This window comes from Diceros bicornis, chromosome 12 (genome assembly GCF_020826845.1).
Source record: "Diceros bicornis minor isolate mBicDic1 chromosome 12, mDicBic1.mat.cur, whole genome shotgun sequence".
NCBI lineage: Eukaryota > Metazoa > Chordata > Mammalia > Perissodactyla > Rhinocerotidae > Diceros > Diceros bicornis.
In genome coordinates this window covers 14,179,276-14,205,394 of record NC_080751.1, presented here as the reverse complement: position 1 = coordinate 14,205,394, position 26,119 = coordinate 14,179,276, and the positions used below count along the sequence as shown (strand labels likewise).

The 26,119-nt window shown below is 46.3% G+C and overlaps 1 protein-coding gene across 1 annotated transcript in view; it reads left to right on the top strand.

Moving 5' to 3' along the window:
• HK2 (hexokinase 2) overlaps positions 1-26,119 on the top strand; it is a 59,066-nt gene that overhangs the window by 2,199 nt on the left and 30,748 nt on the right. The window contains exon 2 of the mRNA XM_058550838.1: positions 15,290-15,452. Within this exon, the coding sequence (XP_058406821.1) occupies positions 15,290-15,452 (163 nt within the window). The remainder of the gene's footprint in view (positions 1-15,289; positions 15,453-26,119) is intronic.

Sequence of the window (26,119 nt, the reverse complement as noted above, 5' to 3'; positions counted from 1 at the left end):
CCTCTCCCCCAATCCAGAGGAAGGAGGCTAGGACCAGAATTGTGGAGTGTACCACCCTCCTGGCCTGGAATGGGGGTCATCGCTTTGGTCCCAGAGTGGAAAGAGAACTAGCCAGGGTATCTGGATATGAGTTCTAATCTCTATTTTGTGGTTTATTAACCACAGGACCCTGAGCAAGTCACTTTATCTCTGGACCACCGATTTCTTCTTGTGAAATGGGAATGGTATCAGTGGCCTTGTCCACTTTGTGGTCTTGTGATGATTAAGCACAGAGATGTGGAATCGTCTTTCTTGTAGGCTTCTCTTCTGTTCTTGCAGCTACCTTTCAGCCTGTGAGGTGTCTGGGGGACACTTTGGTGTATTTCCTCTAAATTACCAATAGAGGCAGAATTGAGTCTGGCCTTTGACTTGCCAGGTGTCAGAGCCTGGGACTAAGCCTCCTGGCTTAGGTGAGCAAGCTGTTTGATTCCACCTGCAATTCAACAGGAAGTAGGAAGAGAATCAGAGAGAATATTTTGGAAGCATCTTTCCAAGTTGCTGCTAGAAGGAAGAATTAGGAGAAGGATGAAGCTTGAGTTTAATTTTAGAGTCTTTTGAAAAGGCCTTGATTTGGACTCTTCTGAAATCCCCATCTTCTTACATATTCTGGGTTGTAGTCTGAGGCATGGGAAGCTTAGGTTCACCTGCCCAGAATTAGCCTTATCGGGGTCCCTTGTCTCCTGATGGACAAGCCCAGTTTTTTGTGCCATTAGGAGGAGACTAAGAGTTATTTGCTCACTTTTGCTGATTGACATTTTGAAATGCAAGAGCAAACACGTAATAGTATCTACTGTGTACTGGGCACTGTTTTAAGTTCTTTATTTATGTTAGCTCTCTAACATTCATAACAGCCCGAGGAAGTAGCTACAATTATTTTCAGCATCCCTGTTTTACTGGTAAGGAACTGAAGCACAGAGTAACTTGTCCACAGTCACTAGCTTTTTTGTAAGAGTGGGGAATTGAAGCCATGCAGTTCGGCTCTAGAGCCCCACGCTCTTGACCGCATTCACCTGCCTCTGGGAACATCAGTGGACTCCATCCTGGCCCATGTCTGCATTCACTCTTGGATGCTGGCAGCACCCGCACCCAGCATGTCCAGAAATGCAGCTAGTGCTCCTCTTGGTTAGATTAATGACACCAGTACCCTCTGGCTCTTCTGGCTGGGAGCCCTTGACTCATTTCAATGACTTTCCTTTCTGTTGCTACACCTTTGTCAACTGGTCTTTGGGTTACTTCAGAGGCCTCCTAGGGTTTCTCTGTTTCCAGTCTCTTTCTGGATCATTTCAGAAGCCTTTTAAGACTCAGCATACTGAATGCCCCCTGACCCCACCCCCCACCTCAGCCTCATCTCTATCTTCATTCCCCAAAGACCAGAAGCGCCATTCTTCTAAACATCATACAGGTGCTTTTGTCCTATCGTGGCATTTGTGTCATTCCACTGTACATAGGAATTGATAGTTTTCAGTTCCGGTTCCTTCCTCAGGGCAGGAAGAATCCTGCTTGTTCACCTTTGAAGCCACAGTTTCCCTGGTGAGGTGCTCAGGGAGTGCAAGAATGGGGGGTACTTTCCTGGAGAAAGAAGTTGAGCAAGGGCTGCAGGAAGTGGAGGAGGGTGAGAGGCGATTAGGGGGAATGCAGGTCCTGGGCAGAAGGGATGGGCCGCTAGGTGGCCCCTTGGAGGGAAAGGCAGTGGGCCGTGCCTTCCTCAAGCCCTGAGGCTAATCCGGAGGGGAAAGGGAGCAGGGAGAGAGGGAGAGTGCATTTCCTGTCCTCCAGTAATCAAGGCTTTATGTCCTGTCTGTGGAGAGATAGAGGATTCTTTTTATTAATTGAGGTATAATTAATATACAAGATACAGGATTTTTGTCTCTTAGAAATGAGAATCAGGGTTAAACATAGAAGTGAAATGAAGTATACATGCCTTCCTTTGGCCATTGACCAAATTGTTTGACACCCGTAGACTGGCAACATTTTCACTCCAATCCTGGAATATAGATAGCTCGCTTGTGTCCTTGCTGTGTGAGTGAGAGGTGGGTTTCAACTCTGGACTTAAGAGAGGAGGGAATATCTTGGAAGCAGAAAGATTCAATAGAGCCCCTGAGAGTCAAGATAAACAAGAATTTTAAGGTTTTTTGAGAACCTAGTGTGGGTACCAGACCCTCTGGATACTATATGGGAAATTGAAACTAAGACACCTTTCAGTTGTCTGGTAACGTAAGGCTCCAGGAAAAGATACCTCACAGCCACTAAAGGGTGATGGATAGTCCCTGGGGCTGTAGCAGTCAAGAGAGGGTGCATTACTACGGGATGGGGAGTTAGGGACCTCCTGGGAACCTTGATTGATATGTTTTAAGCACCTAATATGTGCCATTAATCTTCAGATAAGAGATGAAATTACTGGGAATAAACTACTGATTAAAACCTTAATAAGATTATCTTTGACTGAGTTAACTGGCATTGACAGGTACAGTTTGTCTCATTTGTTCCACTTGTAACTTAATACTTAGTATCCTAATACTGACCCTTCCCTGCTCAGAAGACAATTGGTGGTAGTAGGAATATTTTGTAGCTTTTGATAACCATCCGTTTGTTTTGTGTTGCCAAACTTCTATTTCAGAGACCCCTGGGAAACACTTTCTTCTTTACCCCCGAATGAAGTAAAATTTCCTCTGAGGCTCCTCAGACAAAGCCAACATTTTTTTTTTTTTTAATATCACTTTTCAAGGTTGAACATTTCCAGCACCCTGAAGAGTTTGAGGGCAGTTAGGGGCCCTTTTCCAGGGGGAATCAAAACAACACAAACCAAAACAGTTTTCTCGAAAAATCTGGCAGCCAGAGTAAGGAGATAAGGAACCCGAGAAAACTGGCTTCCTTTGTTCAGATACTTCCACTTTCAAAGGCGACTCTTAATAACGGATTCCTCATTATCATTGTTGAGTTTTGAAGTCAGCATGTTGGTTTGTTTTCCAAGAGTGTGTTGTCTGTCTTTGCTTTTCCAAAGCAGTGGGGGTGGGGGGTGGGTGGCAAATCCAATCCCAGAGTTCATTGGCTGTGTCTTAATCACACGCCGTGGATCACAGGCCATGCTTCCTTGCACTGGCGTGGATGTTTCTGCTTACTTCTAAAGCAGATCTCTCAAGCTCAGCGCTATTGATATTTTGGGCAGGATAATCTTTTATCTGGGAGCTATCCCAGCCTATCATAAAGAACAAGAATTTCCATCTTACCCAAATTTACAGGAGAAAAGCCTTTTTTAAAAAAATACTATTCCTTTAGAGCAGTGATTTTCAACTGTTAGCGATTTTGCTCCCCAGTGGACTTTGGCAATGTCTGGAGACATCTTTGGTTGTTACAAGGCTGGTGGGTCAGGATGTGTTATTTCATCTGGTAAGCAGAGGCCAGGGATGATGCTAAATATCCTAACAATGCACAGGACAGCCTCTCCACAACAAAGACTTTTCTGGCTCCAAATATCTATAGGTTGAGAAACTGCATTAGAAGAACATAGTTCTTTCTCCTTCTCAGTTTTGTGATGCATTGCCCATGGTCATACACTAGGACCATGGCTCTCAGCTCTCAGTGTGCCATGTCATGGGACAGTCATGGTGGGAAGTGGCCTTTTAAAAAAAAGTGAATTTAAGGTGAAGTCTGCAGACCACAGCAGTCGGCAGATGTCCATGACCCCTAGCCAAAGGGTAGGTTACCCAGGTTACTGTTTTTCTGTCCTCAACCAGAAAAATGTGTGCAATGTAAGCACTCCAGAAAGCCAGCGGGGGAGAAGTCTGCTCAGTTGTCCCTGGGAGAATCTCACCCTGGCTGTTGCTGGGGTTTCCGTGGAAGCCAGGCATCCACCAGACCTCTGAATAAGGCAGGCATCTGAGCTGGCAGAACGTGAGCTCAGGAGCTGCCATAGCTGGGAGCAGAGGAGAGGGGCTGGTGACACCCACTGAGGGACAGTCCAGCAGTCATGGGGAGAGGCTGCATGGTGAGATGTAGAGCCAGGATCCCTGAGGTTGAATCCTGGCTCACCACGTAACCAACTGTGTGAACTTGGGCCAGTTAATTTAACATCTCTAGGCCTCAGTCTCTTCATCTTGTAAAATGGAGAGTGTCTGGATAACACCTTAATAGGGTTGTTGTAAGGATTAAAGAGAGTTAATCTATGTGACGCTCTTAGAGCTGTGCCTGACACATGGTCAACACTTTACGTGTTAAATATTACATACTCTGAGATACCCTACTGCGCTGTCCATCTGGGCGGGAGCAAAGAGGCCCTGCTGCTTTCTTCCCAAGGACTTGAGGGTCCATGGGTTTTGGCCCATTTATGCTCTCTGTCTGATGTCAGATTAGAGCAGAGGACAGGGAGGGCAGATGGATGGAAAGTTCCGAAAACCAAGGAATAAGGAAGCGTCCTCATTGCCCCCTCAACTTCTAAAACCTCCTCTGGGGAGATAGCATCCGCATTGGGGGTCTCTGGGATGCCCTTGCCATTGGTGCACCTCAGGTTGAAGCGTCCTCCTTGGGAAGTCATGAGAGACACAGCTGCACTGAATAATCACAACATTAGTTAACCCCTTTTCACTGCAGAAATCTAGTCCTCTCCTCCAGTACCTCCCCTGGAGGGCAGAAGGACAGAGGCTCAGAGGGCAGTAGCTGAGGCCACTTAGGCTGGAGTTGGTCAATGAGATGCTTGCTCACTCCTCCTCAGATCTGCCCCAGACTCTGGCTTCCCACTGGGGAAACCGCTTGAGGTGCCTTGTGTTGTCGAGTCATAGGACCAGGTCATGTAGGTTTTGGTCCTACTCGCCTGTGGGGTTTCACTGAGGGGAAGCGTCGTTCACACATTCTTTTGGCACATTGGGTGGAGGGTCCCCGGCCATCTTGGGTCTCAGGAGAGAGCACTTTGCCTTTCATGTACAGACTCCGGGCTGTCCACTGTGGCCCCTTCTGACTCTGGTGTGCCTGGGGTTCTTGACAAAGTCCAAAGGGACCCCGTGTGTGGAACTCACATTCTACTCCCCTCATCCTACAGCCTTTGTCTTTTGCAAACCCAGTCGGGAGTCCTGGCCTTGTTCCCATGGGAACAAGAGCCAGAGAATCTCATTTCCCCTGGAGTGCTGCCCTCTTTCAGGGATCGCCATGCTTTTTGCAATTTCATCTGTGGATCTCTAAGCATTTCCTTGACATTCCTTCTCTGGAGCGGCCTTGGTCAAAGCTTATCCCAGAGTTAACCAAGAGAATAAGTCAGGGCTGAGAACCTGGCCCTGGGAGCCTGTGGTGCGGCCCCCTCCACCTCCCCCAGCCTTCCTGCCTCTCCTCACCCCTCAGCTCAGCCTCCCTGCCCTGGAGGCCTGGAGGTGGCCCATGTTCTTCAAAGGCCTTGTTCCCAGCCTCTTCCTTCTGGCATCTCCATAATGTCTGATAAATGAAGGAATGAAGCCAGGTAAGCCATCAGACAGCTTTAATTAGGGTTAAATAGGGCATTTGAAGCGGCCACTTTTCCTTTTTCCCATTTGAAGGACTTCTTCCTGCTTCCTCCCAAATTTGCCTGTCTCCACCCCTTCCCTGAAGCCTTCCAGCCGTGTCCCATCTGTTCCTTTTCCTTTCAGTTCCCAAAGGTCTCAAAGTAACCAGCAGATGCAGTGCTTACTAAGTGCCGGCTCGTCTATGCGCTCTACCAGAGCTTAGGTCATCCTAAAGAAGCCCTCCAGGGTTGACATCGTTATTACCTGTTATTCAGCTGAAGACACTGAGGCACAGGAAGGGACAGTACTTGCTCAAGGCCAAGCCAGGATTCAAACCTAGGCAGCTTGACTCCAGAGTCCAGGCCGTTAACCCCAGCATGGGGCTTTCTGGAACAACTGGAGATGGTCAATTGCGTTTCAGTTTCATGGGGTTATAAGTCAGGTGTCAGCTGGGAAAGGGCTTTTGGGTTCATCTAGTCCAAACCCTTCATTTTACAGATGAGGAAACCAGGTGCTGTGTACTAAGGGACCAGCCCAGTCTGGCATAGCACAAGCCTCAGAGGTGGCACCCAGTTTCTCGATTCCCATCCCATGTCCTTTCAGCACCATTTGTGCAGCTCGAGTTCTCATCATTCAGGTTGGGCTCCCCAAGAACAAAGGCAAGATTTGCTTTGTGGCCTGTACCTAGGGTGACCCTATAATTTATTGCCCAAACTGGGCCATTTTGAGAGTAAAAGGGGACACTATTAATAGTTATGCTGCTACCATATGTCAACTGAGATTGTCTTGGGCAAACTAGGACAGACGATTGCCCTGTCTGTGGTGGGTGTGATGGTGGGGTGGGTGGGGCAGATGGGGAAGGTCTGGAGCGGGACATGATGCAAAGGAACAGGCCCACAGGGATTTGGTCCAGCAGGTGGACAGTTGGCAGCAGGCAGGAGTGGGTAGTTTAGATGCCCCTGTGGGCAAGGGGCTCCGGGGTAGACTGGTCCTGGCATGAGGCTGCCCAAGAGAGGCAGAGTCCGACCCCTAGGGGACCTAGGGAACTGGGCAGGGCAGCCACACGGATGGAGAGGAAATGATGCTGCTGTCGGGATCACGTGCAGCAAGGGCCTGGGCCTGAAGAACCAGGTCAGGCTCTGAGCACCTGGCAGTCTGGAGGAGCCAGCTCTTCCCCTTCCCCAAGGTCACCCCTTCCCCCAGGTCACTCTCCCACTCTTCTCTCCGGCCCTCCCACAGCCCTTTGTATGTAACCATAGCAAGTATGTCTTGAGCACTACTATATCTCAGTACTCAGATAGCTGCTGGCATCACAAATATGAAGTCGGGAACATGGAGTTGGTGCCTTTCGTCCTCTGGGACCAGTGAGGGTGAGCGAGAGACGCAAGGTGACAGGGAATTTGGGGAAAGCACTTGGGGAGAGGCCGTTTGTGCTGGGCCCTGTAGAGCAAGTGGGAGTTTGTTAGGCCAGAGGAGGCCAGAGGAGGAGAACATTCTAGGCATGAGGTCAACACATACATATGTTTCTAACCTTTTCAAGACAAACGCTCCTCAGATTTGTATTGATGTGCATGATTTAAGTGATCATAAATCTGTACAGTCAAGTGTCACTTAACGACGGGGATGCATTCTGAGAAACACGTCGTTAGGCGATTTCATCATCGTGTGAACATCATGGAGTGTACTTACACAAACCTAGATGGTACAGCCTGCTGCACACCTAGGCTATATGGTACTCATCTTATGGGACCACCGTCGTATATGTGGGCCATCATTGACTGAAATGTTGTTATGCTGTGCATGTTGTATTTTATTACAGTGAAAGAAACTGCTTACTCTCTGCCCTTACCTTCAGTTTGTAGTTTCTTATTGACATATTTACCTCTTGCCAATAGACTGAACCCCTTGCAGACAAAGATTGGGGTCTTCTTTATCCCAGGATCCTCAGCGCCTGGCCCTGGCACATTCAATTTAGTGCTCCATCTCTATGTGTTGGTAAATGAACTGTGCCACGGTCATGGACATCTGGGACATATTATTTCTTTGCACTGCTGCCCCACAGTCAGAACAGGACGTCTGAGGACAGGAGGGTCCCAGGACAGGTGTCCCAAATGCCCATCTTCTGGACCCCTGACAGGTGCTGCTGCCCGAGGTCTGTCTGGCTGTAATTCGAGAGCAAGAACTGGAAGAACAGGAAGCCCTATGACTCAATGAGGCAACAGGATCCTGGAGGAGTGGCCTCTAAGCCTCTTCGGTCAGCTCCACACTCACACTGGCGCCCCAGGATAGTGAGTGCGTGGTGCGTCAGAGCCGGAATCTCCCTGAGGGGGCACGGCGGCAGCACCAGTGAGGCTCCGCAGCACCAGTGAGGCTCCGCCATGTCCCATCTGAAGAAAGTGTTGTGGCAGGTCTGTTACTTTTGGTTAGCTGTGTTTCAGAGGACAGGAGACTTAAAGAATCCAGGATCTGCTGTGTCTTTTCCTCCCCGACTCATCTTTTTAAAAAAGTTTTTTATACCAGAAACATCTGGCCTTGGCTTGGCAACTTTACAGGGCAAACTTGCTGCTCTTTACACAGCCTTGGTCCTCCTCCGAGGAGTCTGTGAGGGCATTATTATTAATGAGGTCACTGACAGCAGTTACCTGGCTTTCCAGGTTGGGCACACCTGTGCCTCAGGTTAGGGCACTTGGCTGGCCACCGGATGTTGTGGGTCCTGCCGGGGACTTTGCCTGTGGCTTGGGAAGCTTCTCCAAGCCTTGGTTTCCTCGTCAAAGATTTTCGGTAAAACACTGGCAAAGAAATAATGCAAAAATATGAAATTATTTCAAAACTAAGTTGCAAGCATGTGTCAGCAAATAGTCCCTGGAAGGCCATGAATGGCCGCTTTTAGATTTTGGCTCTCCCTTCTGGTTTGACCTCTTTTGACCTCTTTGATCTCCTGTGGCCCTCTTACCATGTCTAGTGGGTGGCGTAGGTCCTCGTCAGTGCCCACTGCCCTTTTTTCTTCCTATATTTTTTTTAATTGGAGTATAATATACATAGGAAAGTGAACACACCAGGTAACCACCACCCGGATCCAGTAACATATCATCACCAGCACCTTATCCTATTTGGTCACTTGAATTCACCTTTTTCTACCAGGAGAGTGTGTCCTGTAGAAAGGACTGATGAATGTTTGCTTGATCGTGTATTTATTTTCTGTCTGCTTACTAAAAGGGTTAGGTGATACGGTTCAACTTTCAGTAAGAGGATTTCTTGAACAAGAGTCATGGAACAGGCAGTGTTGATTACCAAAAAATTTAGACTAAAGATAGTTCACTGGAGTTGAGTACAGACCTCTGAGCTTCCTGACAGTCAAGGCAAAAAGGACAGCTCTCTTTGAGTCAGTCATTTTAATTTCATTGGCCGGTAGCAGGAAGCACAGTGAGTCTGGGCAGCCAGAGTTTCTCCTGACACTAAACCCTACAGAGAATTGACTGGTCAGTGAACAACGCAGCAACTTCATACAGTGGGGGGCTCTTTATGATCCTTCCTTCCTGTGATCCCTTGATTAAAAGTGATAGTGTTAGATCATACTGATAGGAAGGCATTGCAGTAGGGAGCTAATGTATTGTAGTGAGGTGAGTAGCTCACCTAGAATTCATAACATCCTTCCGGGATCTTGGGCTTGCCCACACCTTTTGAGGCTTTTCACACAGTCTCCCTACTGTCTCCAGATCAACATACATCCACTGACATGTATGTCGTACAGGTATATGTATGTTCTTAGCCCAGAGGCAATAGCCCCTGAATGCCAGTCTTGTGGATCACTTACCCTGTGACACTTCCCATGGCCTGTCTTGTATTGTGCTTGCTTTTCTGGAATCTGCTAAGACCCATCCCTCCACTCATTTCAGAAATATTTATTGGGTCTCTAATATGAATTGAGTTCTGTGCTGTCTTGTAAAGTCCTGAGAGCAGGAATCTTGATTTCTTTAAAATATGTTTTGATTGTGGTAATACGTATATATATATATACACATATATATATGCATATATATACATATACATACATACATATATATACATATATATGCATATATATACACATATATATATATACACACACACATATAGATAGATATAAAATTTGCCATTTTAATCATTTTAAAGTGTACAATTCAATGGCATTAAGTACATTCACATTGTTGTACAACCATCACCACTATCCATCTCCAAAATTGATTTCTTTTTAAAGTATGTTTCTGTATACTCTGGTGCTTTGCATATAATTAATTTTCAATAAAGGCTATAAAATGGGAGAAGCTGGGGTCCTAGCAGTGGTCAGGGATTCAGGGGTTGCGTGATATGACTCTTAAAGATTTAGATGTTGAAATTTAAGGCTTTGTCTATACTTTCCTTTGAAACCTTTTAAGGGTCTTCAGGGTAGAATTTGTAGTACTTTACATAACAAACTGTCAAAGTTGGAATATTGCTCTCTTCTAGATATAAATAGTTTGATCAGGACCATTTTCCCACTGGGACCGGACAGGGTGGCCTCAGGATCCAGGCAGTGGTCACACCAGCCATTCAATCGGAATTAGCCTGCGAGATGAGATGGGCCCTTCTGGACCAGCAGTAGGACTGTCATTTGTTGTTTTTGACAATGGAGTGAAGCATCTGGGTGATCTAGTCTCAACCGTGTGATCTTGGTCCAGGCTGCTCCCTGGCCTCATTTTCTCTGATGTCCCTTTCTGGCTCTCACCTCCAGGCCTTTCCTTTTGGGGCTTCCCCATACCTGGCCTGGGCTGTGTCTGCCCCACCTAGGCCATTGCACACTTTGAGTGGAGCCTCTGTGAGGGTGGCCTTTTGCTCCCTCCATTCCTTGCATCACTGCTATGACACAATTTCTCCTCCTTTTAGTGCTAGTCTTGAGGAAAATGCTGGTACTTAAGGAGGTGAGCTTCCCATTTGTGGTGTTAACTTATTTCATAAAGAGTATGGGGTTTATTTCTCTTTAGGACTTCTTCTGCCTCTACCCACAATTCTGGAGAGGAAGTGGGCATGTCAGACTGGTGTGTTATGGGAAGAAGGAAACTGACCAAAATTGCCCAATAAGGAAGTTCTAATCTCCTCAAGATTGCTAAATAGAGGTCTGAAACTGCTATCTCTTTCTCTTTAATAGAAACCCTTGCCTCCAAGCAGGCAGGTGGCCTTCCCACACCTCAGCCAGGCTTTGCTTCCGGCCTGCTTCTGGTTCCCCAGCCTGGAGTGTTCCCTCTTTCCCCCGACAGAGATTTAGAGAAGCAGCCCCATGTGTTAGGCCACACACCCACCGCAGAGAGAAGAAACGATTTGGGGAAACAGCCACTGTTTCATAAACCCCAGGTGTGACTCAGTAGGGTTAGGAAATGTCCTTGATCGTCTGAGGGTGCCACTTGGCAGAGGGGAGTCTAGGAGAAAAAGAGAAGGGGTAGTAAGAAAGGGGGTGATCTGGAGCTTTACACTGGTTTCCTCATTTGTGCCAGTGACTCTGTGGTGCAGGGCTCTTCATCCTGTTTATAGGGAGGAAATGGGCTCAGATGGAGAGTGAGTCATCCAATGTTACACACCTGTACAAATACTAGAGCCAGGATTTGCACACTGATTTTTCTGATGCCACAGCCTGCACTTCACCACCACCAGCTACCAAATGAGGGTTGGCCTGAATGATTCTGCTTTGATAGTTTCCAACAACTTAAATCTGTTTCCAACCAGTACAGAGTTTGTCTTTCCAACTCCTAGCATCCAGGATCAACACAGGATTATCTCACAGGGACACACTTGGCCTGGTACCTTAACTACTGACTTTTAAAGATCCCAGGCAGAAAAGTGTTGACCAGAACACAGCCCACCATTCTCACATTATTGGCATGGGGGATCCCAGCCCAAGGAGAAAGATGTTTGAGCACCCAGCCCTAAAGGTGTCAGTTTGGTGAGTCTGGAATGGATCTTTGGAATTCCTACCACTTTTTAAAATCTCCTCATGTCATTCTGATGTGCAGCCAAGTTTGGAAACTCCTATCCCAAGTGGCAGAATGGAGACTAGACAGGGGCCAGCCTGGTGGCATAACGGTTAAGTTTGTGCGCTCCACTTCAGTGGCCCGCGGTTCGCTGGTTCGGATCCTGGGCGTGGACCTACGTTGCTCATCAAGCCATGCTGAGGCAGCGTCCCACATAGAAGAACTAGAAAGATGCACAACTAGGATATACAGCTATGCACTGGGGCTTTGGGAAGAAAAAACAAAGAGTAACCTTTAAAAAAAAAAAAAAAAGAATGGAGACTTGACAGAAGTTATCAGAAAGTAAATTTGTCTCAGATTGAGGAAAGACTTTCTAACAAATAGAGCTGACCAACAATAGAAGCTAACCAACTTAGAGAAGTAGTGAGTCTGTCATGATTGGAAGCATTCAAACCTAGGCCAGATGACTATTGGGGTGAGAGAGACAAACTGGACCAAATCAAATGCTATGTTCATTGGATTTTTTTTTAAAGATTTTATTTATTTATTTTTCCCCCCAAAGCCCCAGTAGATAGTTGTATGTCACAGCTGCACATCCTTCTAGTTGATGTATGTGGGACGCGGCCTCAGCATGGCCGGAGAAGTGGTGCGTCAGTGCGCGCACGGGATCCGGGCCCGGGCCGCCAGCAGCGGAGCGCGCGCACTTAACCGCTAAGCCACGGGGCCGGCCCTGTTCATTGGATTTTGAACTCATTACTCTAAGGGCCTTTCTAAGAGTGAGTATTTTTTAGCTATATTCTTACTGCCTCGTGTACATTTAGTGTCTCCTAAATGACTTTCTTCCATGGCTTTGGCCTGGTGCTCCCTGCCTCTGGCTGCGCTGTGGGTGAAAGTTGGCAGGATTCTGCCAAGTGCATTCACTTCCTTCCCAATCCAGTAAAACCGTCTTTATATGGAGGCTGCTTCTTGTTTGCAACTTTTGCTTCCCTTGGCCACCCTTTACCCAACACAGCAGTGCTGGCCAAGGCTAGGTGGGCCCCAGTGGTGTGTTTAGGAAGCTGTGACATTAGGTGATTAATCATCCCTTCCTGAGTGGCCCTAATAAACTTGCGGTGGATACAACATCATGCTGTGAAAGAAGGAAAGTTTGGGCCAAGCTGCCACAGTTGTATTTTTCACAGCTGCCTCATATCCTTTCTGTTAGTCTCATGTGATGGAGAAGAAACCAAGGCCCCGGGGTCATCCAAGAAACCATAGGGCAGAGAGTGCCTGCCCACACGAAGAGTGCCCATAGGACACGTGAGAGTGGTGGTTCCAAGGGCCTGGCTTTAGAGCGAGACATACCTCAGTTTGAATCCTAGCTCTGCCCCTCACCACTGTCATTTCCTATAAAACAGGAATATAGGAGTACAATGGAGGTCAAGTCAATAAAGCCATAGGATGGTGTCTGGCAGGTAAGAAATGCTTGGTAAATGTTTAGCTACTGTAATGATCATCATTATCGTTTTCATCTGTCATAATAACACTGAAAGATGATTATAACCTATTGGGTAGAGGGCAACATGACTTAGTAAAGGCTGACTGTTTAGCTTGTTAGATTCTTTGAAAGTTAAGAATGAGAAGTATAGACTGGATTTCTAGCAAGGCTTGTAGCAGCTTAAACATCAAAGTTAAGCTAAGGACGGCCGCTCTAGAATTGTGGCCAGTCCACTTTTGCTCTTTTGCATACGTGACTTCACACTCTAAGAACTGATGGTACAACCTCTTAACAAGGCTGTACAGGCTCTGCCCTCCCATGCAGGAACTCTCCTGCCTCCTTGGCAACACCCAGAGCCATCTATGGAGGTGGGGGTGGGTGGCAGCGAGGCTTCTGGCCCTCTCCTTCTCTGTTTGGGAAAGTAGTAATGTGGGAGCTCCGACTTTGTCATGTGTCAAACTCATGATAATGTCCAGAGACGTCTCTGCTGCCTCTGACATGTGCCAGCCCCATGGGCCGCGCCCACTGCTGCTTGCCCTTCGTGTATGCATCGTGGCATGACTGGACTAGAAGATGGCCTTTTAATGAACGTGGCTGCCTGAATGCGCTGCAGTGCCATTTGGCCTGTACAGACCCCGCTGTTGAGCAGAAGAGGGGCCTTCATCTAGCAGAGCAAACGAGAGCACAGACAAGCCAGGCTGTCCAGTCCAGTCCTGGCTTGGCCCTTTGTGTCTGTGTGACTTTGGTCACGTTGCCTTCCCCTTTCAGTAGAATGGAGATAATAACACTGCCTACCTCGCAGGGCTGTGGTGAGGATTAAATGAGCTAATGGGTGTAATGGGTGTAAAACCTTGAGAACAGGGTCAGTACCACTTCGGGCTTTGCTGTTATTACTGTTGCCCACGAGGACATCTTGGGCTGTTCCCAGATGTGGCCTGGAGTTTCGGAGCTGGGAAAAGCAGAGTCCCTTCCGGTCCCTCAGTTTGCTGATGAGGCTGCGAGGACCACGACCCTCACACATTGAGGGCACAGCTGGGACCTGGCCCAAGGGTCCTGATTCTATCACTGTCCTTCGGTGGTCAGTGTCCTCTCCTGTCCTGGACACTGATGCTGAGAGCAGGGATATTGTGGAAACTTCAGTGCCTCCTTGGGTGGGTTTCTATCAGAACTTTTCCTGATAGGAGAAAACTGGGAGTATCCACGGCCAAGGCAGATAAGAAGTTTCAAGAAGGAAACTGAGAGAGACTCCCAATGTTTCTCCTTCTCTCAGTGTTAAATCTGGGAAAAGTTCACGTAAATGAATGTTGGAGACAAGAACAATGAAATAACTAGGGAGAGCTGCCCTGTCCCTGCCTCCGGGGACGGGAGAGGTTGCATTACTGTGCACAAGGAGTCTCTGTTAGGTGTCAGGCACCGTGCGAGGCTCCAAGGATGCAAGGGTGAACTCATAGACACTCTTATTCTTGCCCTTTGTACTTATGATTTGAACACTAATAAATATATATTTCCAAATTGTGGATGGTGTTGTAAAGGGAAAAGTTCTTAGAATATCAAGGAGGCCTGACTGTTTTGTTAGTAGGATCAGAGAAGGCCTCCGTGGACAGAGGTCTGAAGGATTGGTAAGAGATCGGCAGAGGAAGAGTAGGGTGAGGTCTGTAGAGCCTGTGAACGGGCTCCGAGGCTGGGGAGGGTGAGGTGAGTGAGTTGGGGCACGGAACCAAGGATAGAGTCTGCACAAGGAGTGCGGAGGTGTGCAACAAGAATAGGAGTGGGCAGAGGCCAGGTCGTATAGGGCCTTGGAAGGATTTTGGGTTTTGTTCTAATTAGAAGTCACTGCAAGGTTTTAAGCAGGAGAATAGTAGACTCTGGCTGGGGGTGGAAAATGGATGGAAGAGATGAAAGTAGAATTGGAGACTGTATAAGTCCAGGCAAGAGGTGATAGGATGGCATGACTGGCCTCATGATGGGGGGGGGGGGCAAGAGATGAGGGTCAGTAATGAACCCCAGTTCCAGGGATATTGTCACAGACACTTCATGAAACCCAACCTTTCTGAAAAGAACTCTTTACTAATATGCCTTTCCCTTGGTCTTCACTATTCTCCAGAGATAAAATTAAACCTATTTTTCTAATTTTAATTTTTAGTTCAGTTTCTTTTCTAAAAGACAAAGTCTTGTCAAATAGATTCTGGTCAAATGGTCTTTAATAATAACCTGTACATAACAGATTTTATTCTTTCTAAGGGCGGAGTGATGATGATCCATGACACAGACATATACCATAATTTATTTAATCAACAGGTCTCTACTCTTGTTTTCTCCCCCTTCAGGTTGACCAGTATCTCTACCACATGCGTCTTTCTGATGAGACCCTCCTGGAGATCTCTAAGCGGTTCCGCAAGGAGATGGAGAAAGGGCTTGCAGCCACCACCCACCCTACTGCTTCCGTGAAAATGCTGCCCACCTTTGTGAGGTCCACTCCAGACGGGACAGGTACTGCACCTGGGGGGATGGCTCTGAGTGCTCCGTTACTAGGGGGAGATGTGGGTGGCTTTGCTCAGTGACCCAAAGAACTATGTGCTGGTGAAGATTCTTTGATTTCAAGCTTCAGAAACTCTGGCTAATTTAAGCAAACAGGGAATTGAACAGAAGGCTGTGGGATGGGATGGACGGGAAGACTGGGGAAGCAGGCAGCCTTGGCAGTCAAGGCAGAAGGAAATCTCTGTCAGCCCTACCAGGGCATTGCTGTCAGCCATTTGTTTCCCATCCATGTGCTGAGAAAGGCTGCTTGGCTCAGTTTGGTATTTTATAGTCCCGCTGGTATTGCACACAGTGATGGTGATGAATGGCAAGTGTGCCTAAGATGATCACAGCCATAGACCATGGCAGTCGCTCTCTGGCCCCTCTAACTGGCACATTCCACAGGCTTGCTGGAGAAACAGTGTAGTATAGGTTGTCCTAGATTGTTCTCGAACTCCATGAAAAAAGAGCACTAGAAGTCCAAATAAACTTGGGAGAACGTGAAGAGCCACAGCGTATATTAAGGTATTAAAGGCTCTGGAGTTGTGCAATAAGAACCTGTCAAGCTTTGTTTAATCCCCTTATTAGACACAGAATCTGTATTTCGTGATGCACCACCCAGCAAGTGATTTAATCAAACTGGAGAAAGGGGTCGGGGTGGAGATGAAAGTTGGCAGGTGGGTTGGGCTAGCTCACAGAAGGCCTTGCATGCCGACCTAAACCATTGAGTCTTTCTGCAGTAAGCGTCGGGGAGTAACTGAGAGGTGTTGAGGGGTGTGAGCTTAACTGTCTTGGGAATGCACATCATCAACAGTATATGTGGAGGGGAGAAGGAGGGGTGGGCAGCTAGTAGAGCACAAGACATGGCCCTGGTAGGATGTGGTGGGCAGGGAGGAGAGAGGATTCTAAGGTGATGCCAAGATGTCGAGCCCAGCTGCCTGGGGAGTGGCAACATCCTCATAGGAGGGAACGGATCTAAGTTCTGTCAGCACTTTCACATGGCTTGTTTCATTTAATCCTCACAATAACCCTCCATTTTAGAGATGAGGGACCGGTGCAGCAGGAGGGATGAGGTGTGTGGGACGGCTACCCACCTCTACAGGGTGGGAGAAAGAGCCCAAGGGACAGCTGCCGGGGCAGTGGAGGAACCACGAAGCAAGAGTCCGAGAACCTAAGGGAGGAGAGAGTGCCGAGAAGCTGGTCCCTGGTGAGGCATCTGCAGAGGAGTCCTGGGGTGGGGTTGGGGAAGGGCACAGAACAGGGCTTGTTCATAGGCCACATGCCTTGAGCATTTCCATCACATCTGTGTCCTTGGGCTTACCTGTCTGAGAGCCTCTGGGGACCTGGTTTGTCTAACAAGGCTTTGTACCTGTCTATGATTCCTAAAATAAATATGTGTTTGCTGAAGCCTTGGGACCCAGCCTGGACCCAGCGCTGAGGCTGTGACCATGTTCAGAATTGTTCTCTGAGTGTGTGTGTCTCAGCCCATCAAAGAGCTCCCTGAGGTGAGGGGCCTCCTCCAATTCTTGGGTATCCCTTGTATGCCTTCTGGATTGGCATGTTTACTGTACCTACCACGCCCTCTGCCTGGCAGCCACACCCGCTTCTATTGTTTATTTGACATTTGGATAAATTTACTAACTCCTTAAAGCCGGAGACCTTGTCTTTATTTCAGGAAGGAGCACTAGGCAAGTATCTTAAAATATTTATTAAATATATATTATGGGCTAAGAGCTTTTCTGAGCACCTACATGTAGTAACTCACTTACTTTTCACAAAACCCTGTAAGGTAGGAACAAATTTTATTTACCTTTTTTTTTAGACTAGGAATTTGAAGCTTGGGTGGTCATATAACTTGCCCAAGGTCACATAGCTAATGAGAGGCTGAGTCAGGATTCAAACTCATATATGCCACAGGTCAGGCATCAAGACTGCACCCCATCTATTACGTGTGTGCATGCACGTGTGGGCCTGTGCACGCAGCACCAGAGCACACGGCACATGCTCAGCTGAGATTTTTTTGAAATGGGGTTGGGGCTGGATGTCTTACCTGTATTATAGGCAGGTGAATAAATTTGTTGGGGAGGACTAGGTATGGGACTGGCTTTTTAAGTTCTCATTGCTTTCCTGAGATTGGAGGCATGGAGACCTCCCTCTGCCTCTTGAAGTTTGCACCGGTTGCTGCACTATGTGGTCATTGAGTCTCCTTCCCTGACCTCGGGCTGGACTCCTGGGAGCCCGTCTGTGTCCCACTGCTGCCCCAGAGTGGAGCAAGCAAGTATGCTTTGGGCCTCTATGAAAGAATGTGCATTGCCTGGACTGAGGATGGGAGCCAGAGGCTGACTCCTGCAGCCTTCTGGGGCGGAAGGGTCTGGGGTAAGACTTGTTTGCCTGACCTCCTTTCCATGCAGAAACAGGAAGATTTTATATAACTTTTATGATACCCAGAGTGCCTCTTTATAATCTCAAATTCTGCAACGTAAATGGAGATGGTGTGTAGAAGGAATACTGTGTATTGGAATGTTTTATTCACTTAAGCAGAGCAAGTGCCTCCTAGAGTACTAGAAACCAGACTGTAGGGAACCTGGCCCCCAGCTCCTTCGTTCCTCACTTGCTGGGGGGTCCATGGGCCAGCTCCTCACCCTGGATCTCTGGGACTCACAGCCTTTTCTCCTTTGTAAAATGAGAGGTGGATCCAGCAGTCCCAATCTGTTCTACATGTGCACTAGAACCAGTGGGTTAGTCTATTTACACACAAAGTTCCTTGAAACACTGTAATGAGGGAAAAACCCTTCATGTGCATCAGTTGGGCACTGGTCAATTAATGCAGAAAACAGTCCTCTGCAACTCATCATAAAGTATGAGATAGATTTATCTATACAGTCATGAGCTGCATAACAATGTTTCAGTAACCATGGACCATTTATATGATGGTGGTCCCATAAGATTAGTACCATATAGCCTAGGTGTGTAGTAGGCTACACTATCTAGGTTTGTGTAAGTAGTTATGATGTTCAGACAATGACAAAACTGTCTAATGATGCATTTCTCAGAACCTATCCCCATGGTTAAGTAACACATGACTGTACAGTATTCATATTCTGTAAACTCATGTATATATATGTGCATACAGGTTATAAGTCTCAAGGACATATATTGAACTATTAGCAGTGGTTATTTTGGGATGTGAGGTTGGCAATAACTAGTTTAGATAAAAATATGTGTATATGACAACTCAGCAATTCTACTTCCAATTATACCTTTTTTTTTTTTAAGATTTTATTTATCTATTTTTTTCCCCCCAAAGCCCCAGTAGATTGTCGTATGTCATAGCTGCACATCCTTCTAGTTGCTGTGTGTGGGACGCGACCTCAGCATGGCCGAAGAAGCAGTGTGTCGGTGCGCGCCCAGGATCCGAACCCGGGCCACCAGCAGCGGAGCGCACGCACTTAACCGCTAAGCCACGGGGCCGGCCCTCCAATTATACCTTGAGCAAACTCCCATATGAACTCAAGGAGACATGTCCAAGAATGTTCATAGCAGTATTGCTTATAAAGACAACATATTGGAAACAGTTTATGAAATATCCATGTGGTGGAATACTGTACAACACATTCCATAAAGGAGCATATATAAATATGGATACATCAAAAGACAATGAGTGAAAAATTTAAAAAAATCCCTCAAAGCAATGCTATACATTGCTTATGGACACGCATACACACATACAATTATTAGGATATAAATTGGAAAATGTACACCAGATAAATGATAGGGGTTATTGCTGGAGAGAAAGAAAGGAAAATGGAACTGGGGAGGGGAACATGAGAGAATGTAATTGAAAGTGGTCCACATCAAGGCTTTCAATTTTGTTGTTTGTTAGTTGGGGCTGTGAGGAATGGAATATGGCAGCGAGGATTGGTGACTCTGATAGATAAAGCCTATCAAAACTGAAAATTCTCCTTTGTTATTGGCACCTTAGTAGAGTGCTGAGAGGAGAGACCAAGGGAACAGTGTGCACACGGATGGCTGCCTTTCCCCCAGATGTGGTCACAAAGCCCATGGGACCTTGCCGCTGCATCCGCTTCCTGGCCCAGGCCACAGTCAAGCTCTGTTGCTGCTACTGGTGATTGTGTGTCTCTCCCACAGAAGGCTAGAGGCCTTTGCTCAAGTGGTGCTTGCTCCACTCTGGCCTTACCCAGAACCTTTCTCAGCCCATTCCTTCCTAGCATTACTTTTCAAATCTGGGAAATTAAACCTCAAATCTAAACCTCTGATCTAGAGGGGCTTAATCTTATAATCCGTGGCTCTCTTACTTTTCTGGACTACATGCTCAATAGCAAGAAACACATATGTATACGTATTGATATACAACTGAAACAAGTTCCAGGGACCAATGTTTATTAAATGTGACACAGTCAGTTCTATTATCTTCTATACTTTAAAAAGGTTGCTAGTCAGGACCCACTAAATTTTTTTCAGCTTGTAGTTTGACAGCCACTGCCTTAAATGCTTTTTACCTGGTCTTGTCCTAGATGGGCATTTGTAAAATTGGCTACTTCCTGCCAGAGATGAGAGGTGGTTTCAGGGCAGTGTGCCGTGAGGGGTGAAGATCAGAATTCTAGGTTTAAATGGGGTTGAAGTCAAGCTGTATGCTTTAGAGCAGTTAATTTATGCCCTGGTCCTCCTTTTCCTCATTTGTGAAAAAAGGAAATACAAGAAGGTTGGCTATCTGAGAATTAAGGGAGAATCAGATATATGACCTTCTCATGTATTATGAACACAGTCCTATGCAGCCACAACGCACCACAGCAGGAGGCACATCCAGCACCATTTTTACCGAGAGAGGGTGAATGAGCCTCTCAGGTCCTTTATTTTGGAGGGAGCAGGTCTGAGGGTTCATCCTCATCACTGGAGACCTTACATTACATGTTGGAGAGAGGACCAGGTCCCAGCTCTCTTTTATACAGGTCTCATCTGTCTAATGGTAATCAAAGTCCTGGTAGAAAATGTAGGAGAGCCTTCAGGAAGTTTCAGGCCATCAGTTTATGGTGGAGGCCTCCATTACACCGAAGAAAAATGAACCTCCCAGCTATGGTTTGAGTTCTCTGTGACAAGGAAGGGAATGTCAGCAGCCACTGAGCCCCATGAGGACTGATTCTAAAATACTTGTGCTTCATAGATTGTGTGGACCATGCCATGCGAAGAAACATAGTTGGCACAGATAAAGATGAAATACATATAAATGGTCCAAAAATATCTTACTTAGATGACTGAATTTGGTGTCAGCCAGGGTATGTATATAAAAAATGCTCCCTACTTGTTTTTTGTCCCCCAGTTTAAAAAAAATTGAAAGGATTGTTTAATGAACATCCATCTACGGACTACCTAGATTCTACATTCGTATTTTACTAGATTTACTTTATCACACTCCTCCATCCTTCCATCAGTTTATCTAAACAATTTGAGGCATTGCAAAGTAAATTGCAGAAATCAGTTCATTTCAACCCTAAAACTTCAGCATGTGCTTTATTAACTAGAGTTCAATATTTGACCTTTTTTCTTTTGATGTAAAATTTCATACCGTGAGGTGGCAAATCTTAAGTATTATCTGATGAATTGACAAATACGTACACCTGTTTAGTACAACCCTCATAAAGATAGAGAACATTACCATCAGCCCAGGAAGTTCCCTTCTGCCCCACCCCAGACAATCCCTGTCCCCAAACCCCAGAAGCAATCACTGTTTTAAATTTTCCACATGTATTAGTTTTGCCTGTTCTAGAACTTCCTATAAATACAATCATACAGTATTTACTCTTTATGCAGGCTTCATTTACCCACCACAGTGTGGACACATGTTGTGTGTATCAGTAGTTCCTTTTTGCTTGCTGATTCCACGGTATAATTGGAATCCTATATGACATGAATATTGATGGAGACCTGGGCTGCTTCCAGTTTTTGTCTATTATGACTAAAGCTGCTATAAACATTCTTGCACAAGCCTCTTTGTGGACACACAAATGTTTTCATTTTCTTCATTTTCTTGGGTAAACAATTAGGGGTGGAATTTCTGAGTCATAGAGTTTGGGGTGTGTTTTATTTATAAGAAACTCCCAGATCTTTTTCCAAAGTGATTAAACCATTTTATACTCTCACTAACAATGTATGAGAGTTCCGCTTGCTCCATACCCTCCTCACAAGTATTTGTTGTCTGTACCCTCCCCCTTGCCCTCCCCCCCCCCACTTTGTTTTTTGCAGTGCAGAGTTGAGTAAAGAAAGCTTCCATTCGTATTTGTCAGGAATCCCGCCATCTTGATGTCTCTGTAGGCAGCCCTCACCTGAGCTATGGCTATGCATGTGATTGTGGTACCAGCCTCAACCACAGCCCTGTTGTGGGCCCACCACACACATCGCAGGGATATGGCTTTCAGAGGACAATTCCATCTTCAGAGGAAAGGCAGAAATAATTGACACTATTTGATGAGTACCCACGGTGTCTGTACTAGGCTGTTCACATAAATAATCTGTTTTACTCTCCATGCAAACTCTACAAGAGACACATTCCCAATATAAAAATAAGGCAAATGAGGCTAAAAGAGGGTTGGTGATTGCCAAGGTCACCGGTGGCCAGTTAGTGGCAGGGTTGGGATTTAAGCGTAGGTTGTCCTAACTCCATGGCCATACGATTCCTAGTTTACATTGGCTCATGTTGGTGAACAGAAGTTTCTAGAGAAAATCAGATTTTTATCTTTTTAAATAGATCATGAATATGGATTGGCTTTGTACCATTAAAACAAGAAGCTCAAGTACAACCCAACTGAAAATCTACAAATATTCCAGCTGCATGTTCCAATTTAGAAATAAGGTATCTTTGTAGTGTCTTTATCGCCCTCCTTGTCTTGTCAAGATTGTATAGATATATGATGTTTTATAAGGCAGAGTGAGACGAAGCCTCTGCCATATTGATCATTTGACACGTGCCCCCTTCCCTGAATTTTGGATTATTTTCACGGGTGAGTCAATGCCTGGCCCTTAGACACACCGCTGGTGGCATGTTTTATGCTTATCTACCACCTACACTGCTGGCACAATGCATTAATTCTTCTATTAGTAAGTCAGGCCTCGCTGTTCAGTTAGTTCCATAGAGTCCCCTCTGAGGCTGGTCGTCTCTGGGGCAGCAGTGTGCTGAGCTGCCTCATGTCCTGCCTTGGAAGAGTAAAAGTTGTCCTCGGGGAGATAAAGCTTACACAGATGAAACAATTACAGAATGATACTGGGTCATATAACACAATCACACGATATGATAAAGAGAGACGAGGCTGCGGATGGGTTGCATAGAGGCTGGTAAAACCCTGACAGGAGTCCTTATCTTGGTTGCTCAGCATTATATCAACAGCCATGCATTGGAGACATAGATCAATAGCTAGCACACATGCAGTTAATAACTGGATATATGGTGCCTACAATATAAACTGGACATTGCAGTGATAAATAGCCTCCATATAGTAGTAGCTAGAGTTTATTAAATATTTACATGCACCGGGCATTATGCCAAACACCTTACCTCTTCATTGCATTGAATCTTGCCCCAAAACTCTGTGTGTGTGTGTGTGTGTGTGTGTGTGTGTCCCTGTGTCCTGAGGAATGGTGGGGAGGTGATGGCCAGAGAAGTTATTAACATCCTCTTGTAACAGATGATGAAATCTGAGTATCAGATTTCTAATAATTTACCCCAAATCATGTGGCTAATACATGTTAAAATGGGATTTGAACCCAAGTCTGCCTGCCTGAAAATCTTAACACACTCAACATATTGAAACATAATCACGTTTTAATCTTTTGAAGAGTGGTTTCACATCTCCGCAGCTAATGTAACACCTCTCTGTGACTGGCATATATTTTGAGCTTAAGAAACATTTTCTGAGAATGAAGGCACCAAGACGGTGTTCTCCGAGCTTGGTGGGACTCACAACGTGTTTATGTGCTCCTGGACCTTCCCTTCAATTGGAGCGGCTCTATGTTTCTCCATTTCTCCATTTTGGCATTTGGCACCTTGTTGCTTAAAATGGTTTGAAAACCAGTGACGTAGAAGATCAGATTACCCTATTCCTTGAAGGTACCAGATACCAACATTAACTGATTGTGTGATTTATAGCTTTAGTAACGTGGAGTCACTTTATTTCTGAGCTATTGAGTGGAGATGGCATTGTGTTATGATGGAGTAGCTGGGACCCTGGAGCTTACCAGATGTGGTAGGAACTGTGGTAGTTCCGTGTACATGGGAAATACCTGCCCTGAAACCTGTGTCTGCCATAGGTAGTTTCGCTGGATTACCTGGTCAGGGCCTGGACATTTATCTTTTTAGTCCTCTCCTCAGTTGGTGTCCATGCCATACGTTCTTAGAGCGGCCCATTGCAGTGTGCTAGCAGGCACTTGAAAACTAAAGGATAAACAAGGTCCCCCCCAACCCCCAAACCAGAGCCACTCCATGGAGGGAGGTCAGAATATTCAGTGCAGTCCCTGGAAACATTCCTGCTATTGCAGGGCAGGTAAAAGCAGGTTGCTTTGGGGGCACTCAATTATTAAAGGGCCACTTCAGAATCTGGATGTGAAAGTATGGATGTATGTCTTCGACCTACCTCAAAGATCAAGGCTGCATGTCTCGGACACTGAGTGACAAGGAAAAGTTGATGGCCCTGTGGTTGGATCTAACATGACCTTGGGGTGACCAGCCATCCTAGTTTTCCAGGACTCTCCCAGTTTTAGCACTGAAACTCCCTTGCCAATCTTGGGCAAACTAGGGTGACTGACCACCCTACATGGCCCTGGAACCCAGGCCTTCATCACTGCTTGGCTAGGCCATATCGCAGAAGCCTCCTCACCAGCCTTCCTAGCTCTAGACTCATCATCCGTAGTGCTACTGGAGCCCTTTTGAAAACATAAATCTGCCCTTCTGCTTAAAATCCAAATTCCTTGGCATTGGCGTTTGCTGTGTGCTTGTAGCCATGTCATAGGAGCCCTATGTTGTGGCCACTTTGGACATGCTACTCCCTGAGCACGCCATGAACTTCCACGCGTCTATATGTGCTCCCTTTTCTCTGTCTGGCAACTTCATACCCATCCACTAAGACCTGCCTCTCTCCTCAAGAAGGCTTCCTTGTACGAGTAGAAATAATCACTCCTTCTGCAACACTCCTGTCATGGTACTCTCCACAGTGCATCTGGTTGCTCCCTTCCTCCCTGTCCAGTCAGGGACTGGGTTGCCTACGGCACCAGGCAGCTAAGAAGCTTTTAGTAACTGTCTTCCATGCTCAGTGTTGAAATAACTAATTGCAGAATGGGGAGTATTTTGTTGGCAGATCCTAGAATAGATTCAGTGTTGGACTCTCAAAATAGTGATTTTTAAAACATTTTTGAAGTAGTGGACCCCACTCCCAACTTTAGACAGAATGAAATCTTTCATGAATGCCATGTTTAAGAGAGAAAATTGGAAGTGAGGATGTTGGAGGTGAGGCTGCACCTTAATTAGCCTCCTTTAACCCTCGCTAAGAGCAGAACTTGCCACCTTCAGGGTCCCCAGAACGCTGGGAACTCCAGGCTTAACCAGGCAGGGCACTGCCACTTCTGAACACAGGTGCATTTAACAAAAGGGCACTGCTGATTAAAAATACAAAACCAAACCAAACCTATTTGCCAGTCATTCTGAGAGCCCTGGTTGGCGCCCCGCTTCCAGTGCCTGATGAGAGGAACAGGTGGCGATCTATTTTAATTAGTGGCAAGTACCTAATGATTGAAAATAGACCCTGTTGGAAAATTCAACTGGCCCTCGCCCCTCACCCCTCAAAAACCGCGTGGATATTGTCAGGTACCAGGCCACTTGGTAATGCATGATTTTAACAATACTGGACTTATGGCCTGTTCAAATTCATTACTGATGTTGCATCAACTGAGAAGATGGTGACTTCATGTTCAGGCCGTTAGTCAAATGCCATTTTAGCCCTCAGCCTTTCCCTGAGACAGGTGAGTTCCCAGGAGAAATTGAAACCCCTTTATCTTGCTGACCTTATATATTTGATAAGAACCTCACTGAAAGTGGGCAGAATGGGAGTCCAGGATGGGAAATGAGTCAGCAAACAAACTCTGCCAAAGGGAACAACTTGAATCTTAACTGCTGGACAATTTGATGGAGGGTGGCATGACCTCATACTCCTATTGCCAGTTCCTCTTAACTGTGACCCAGCATCACTTCTTTGAGCCCTTGTTTTCTTTTAGTAGAGGGTTTGTACCTCTCCTCTTGTCTATTTTTGGAGGGGTATGCATTTAATTAGGAGGACCTTCAGCAGAGAGGGCTTGGAGAGTGTCCAGTAAGGTTGGAACAGAAGTTTGGTAGAAGTGTATGAGATGGCACCAAAATTGTGACTCCCAAAAAAGCCTGCATTGAGCAGCTTAAGCAAGTCCTGGGTTCAACTGGGAAGATGGGCATGTCACCTCTTGCCAGTGGATGCGTGTCTGCCACCTCCCACTCAAGTCAGAGCACTTGGCCATCCAGTAAGCCCCAGGGGGTGGGCTGCAGTTACTGATAAAGATTAGGGTATGTTTGCTTTCTTTTTCATCACTTTATGGCTTATTTGCTTCTG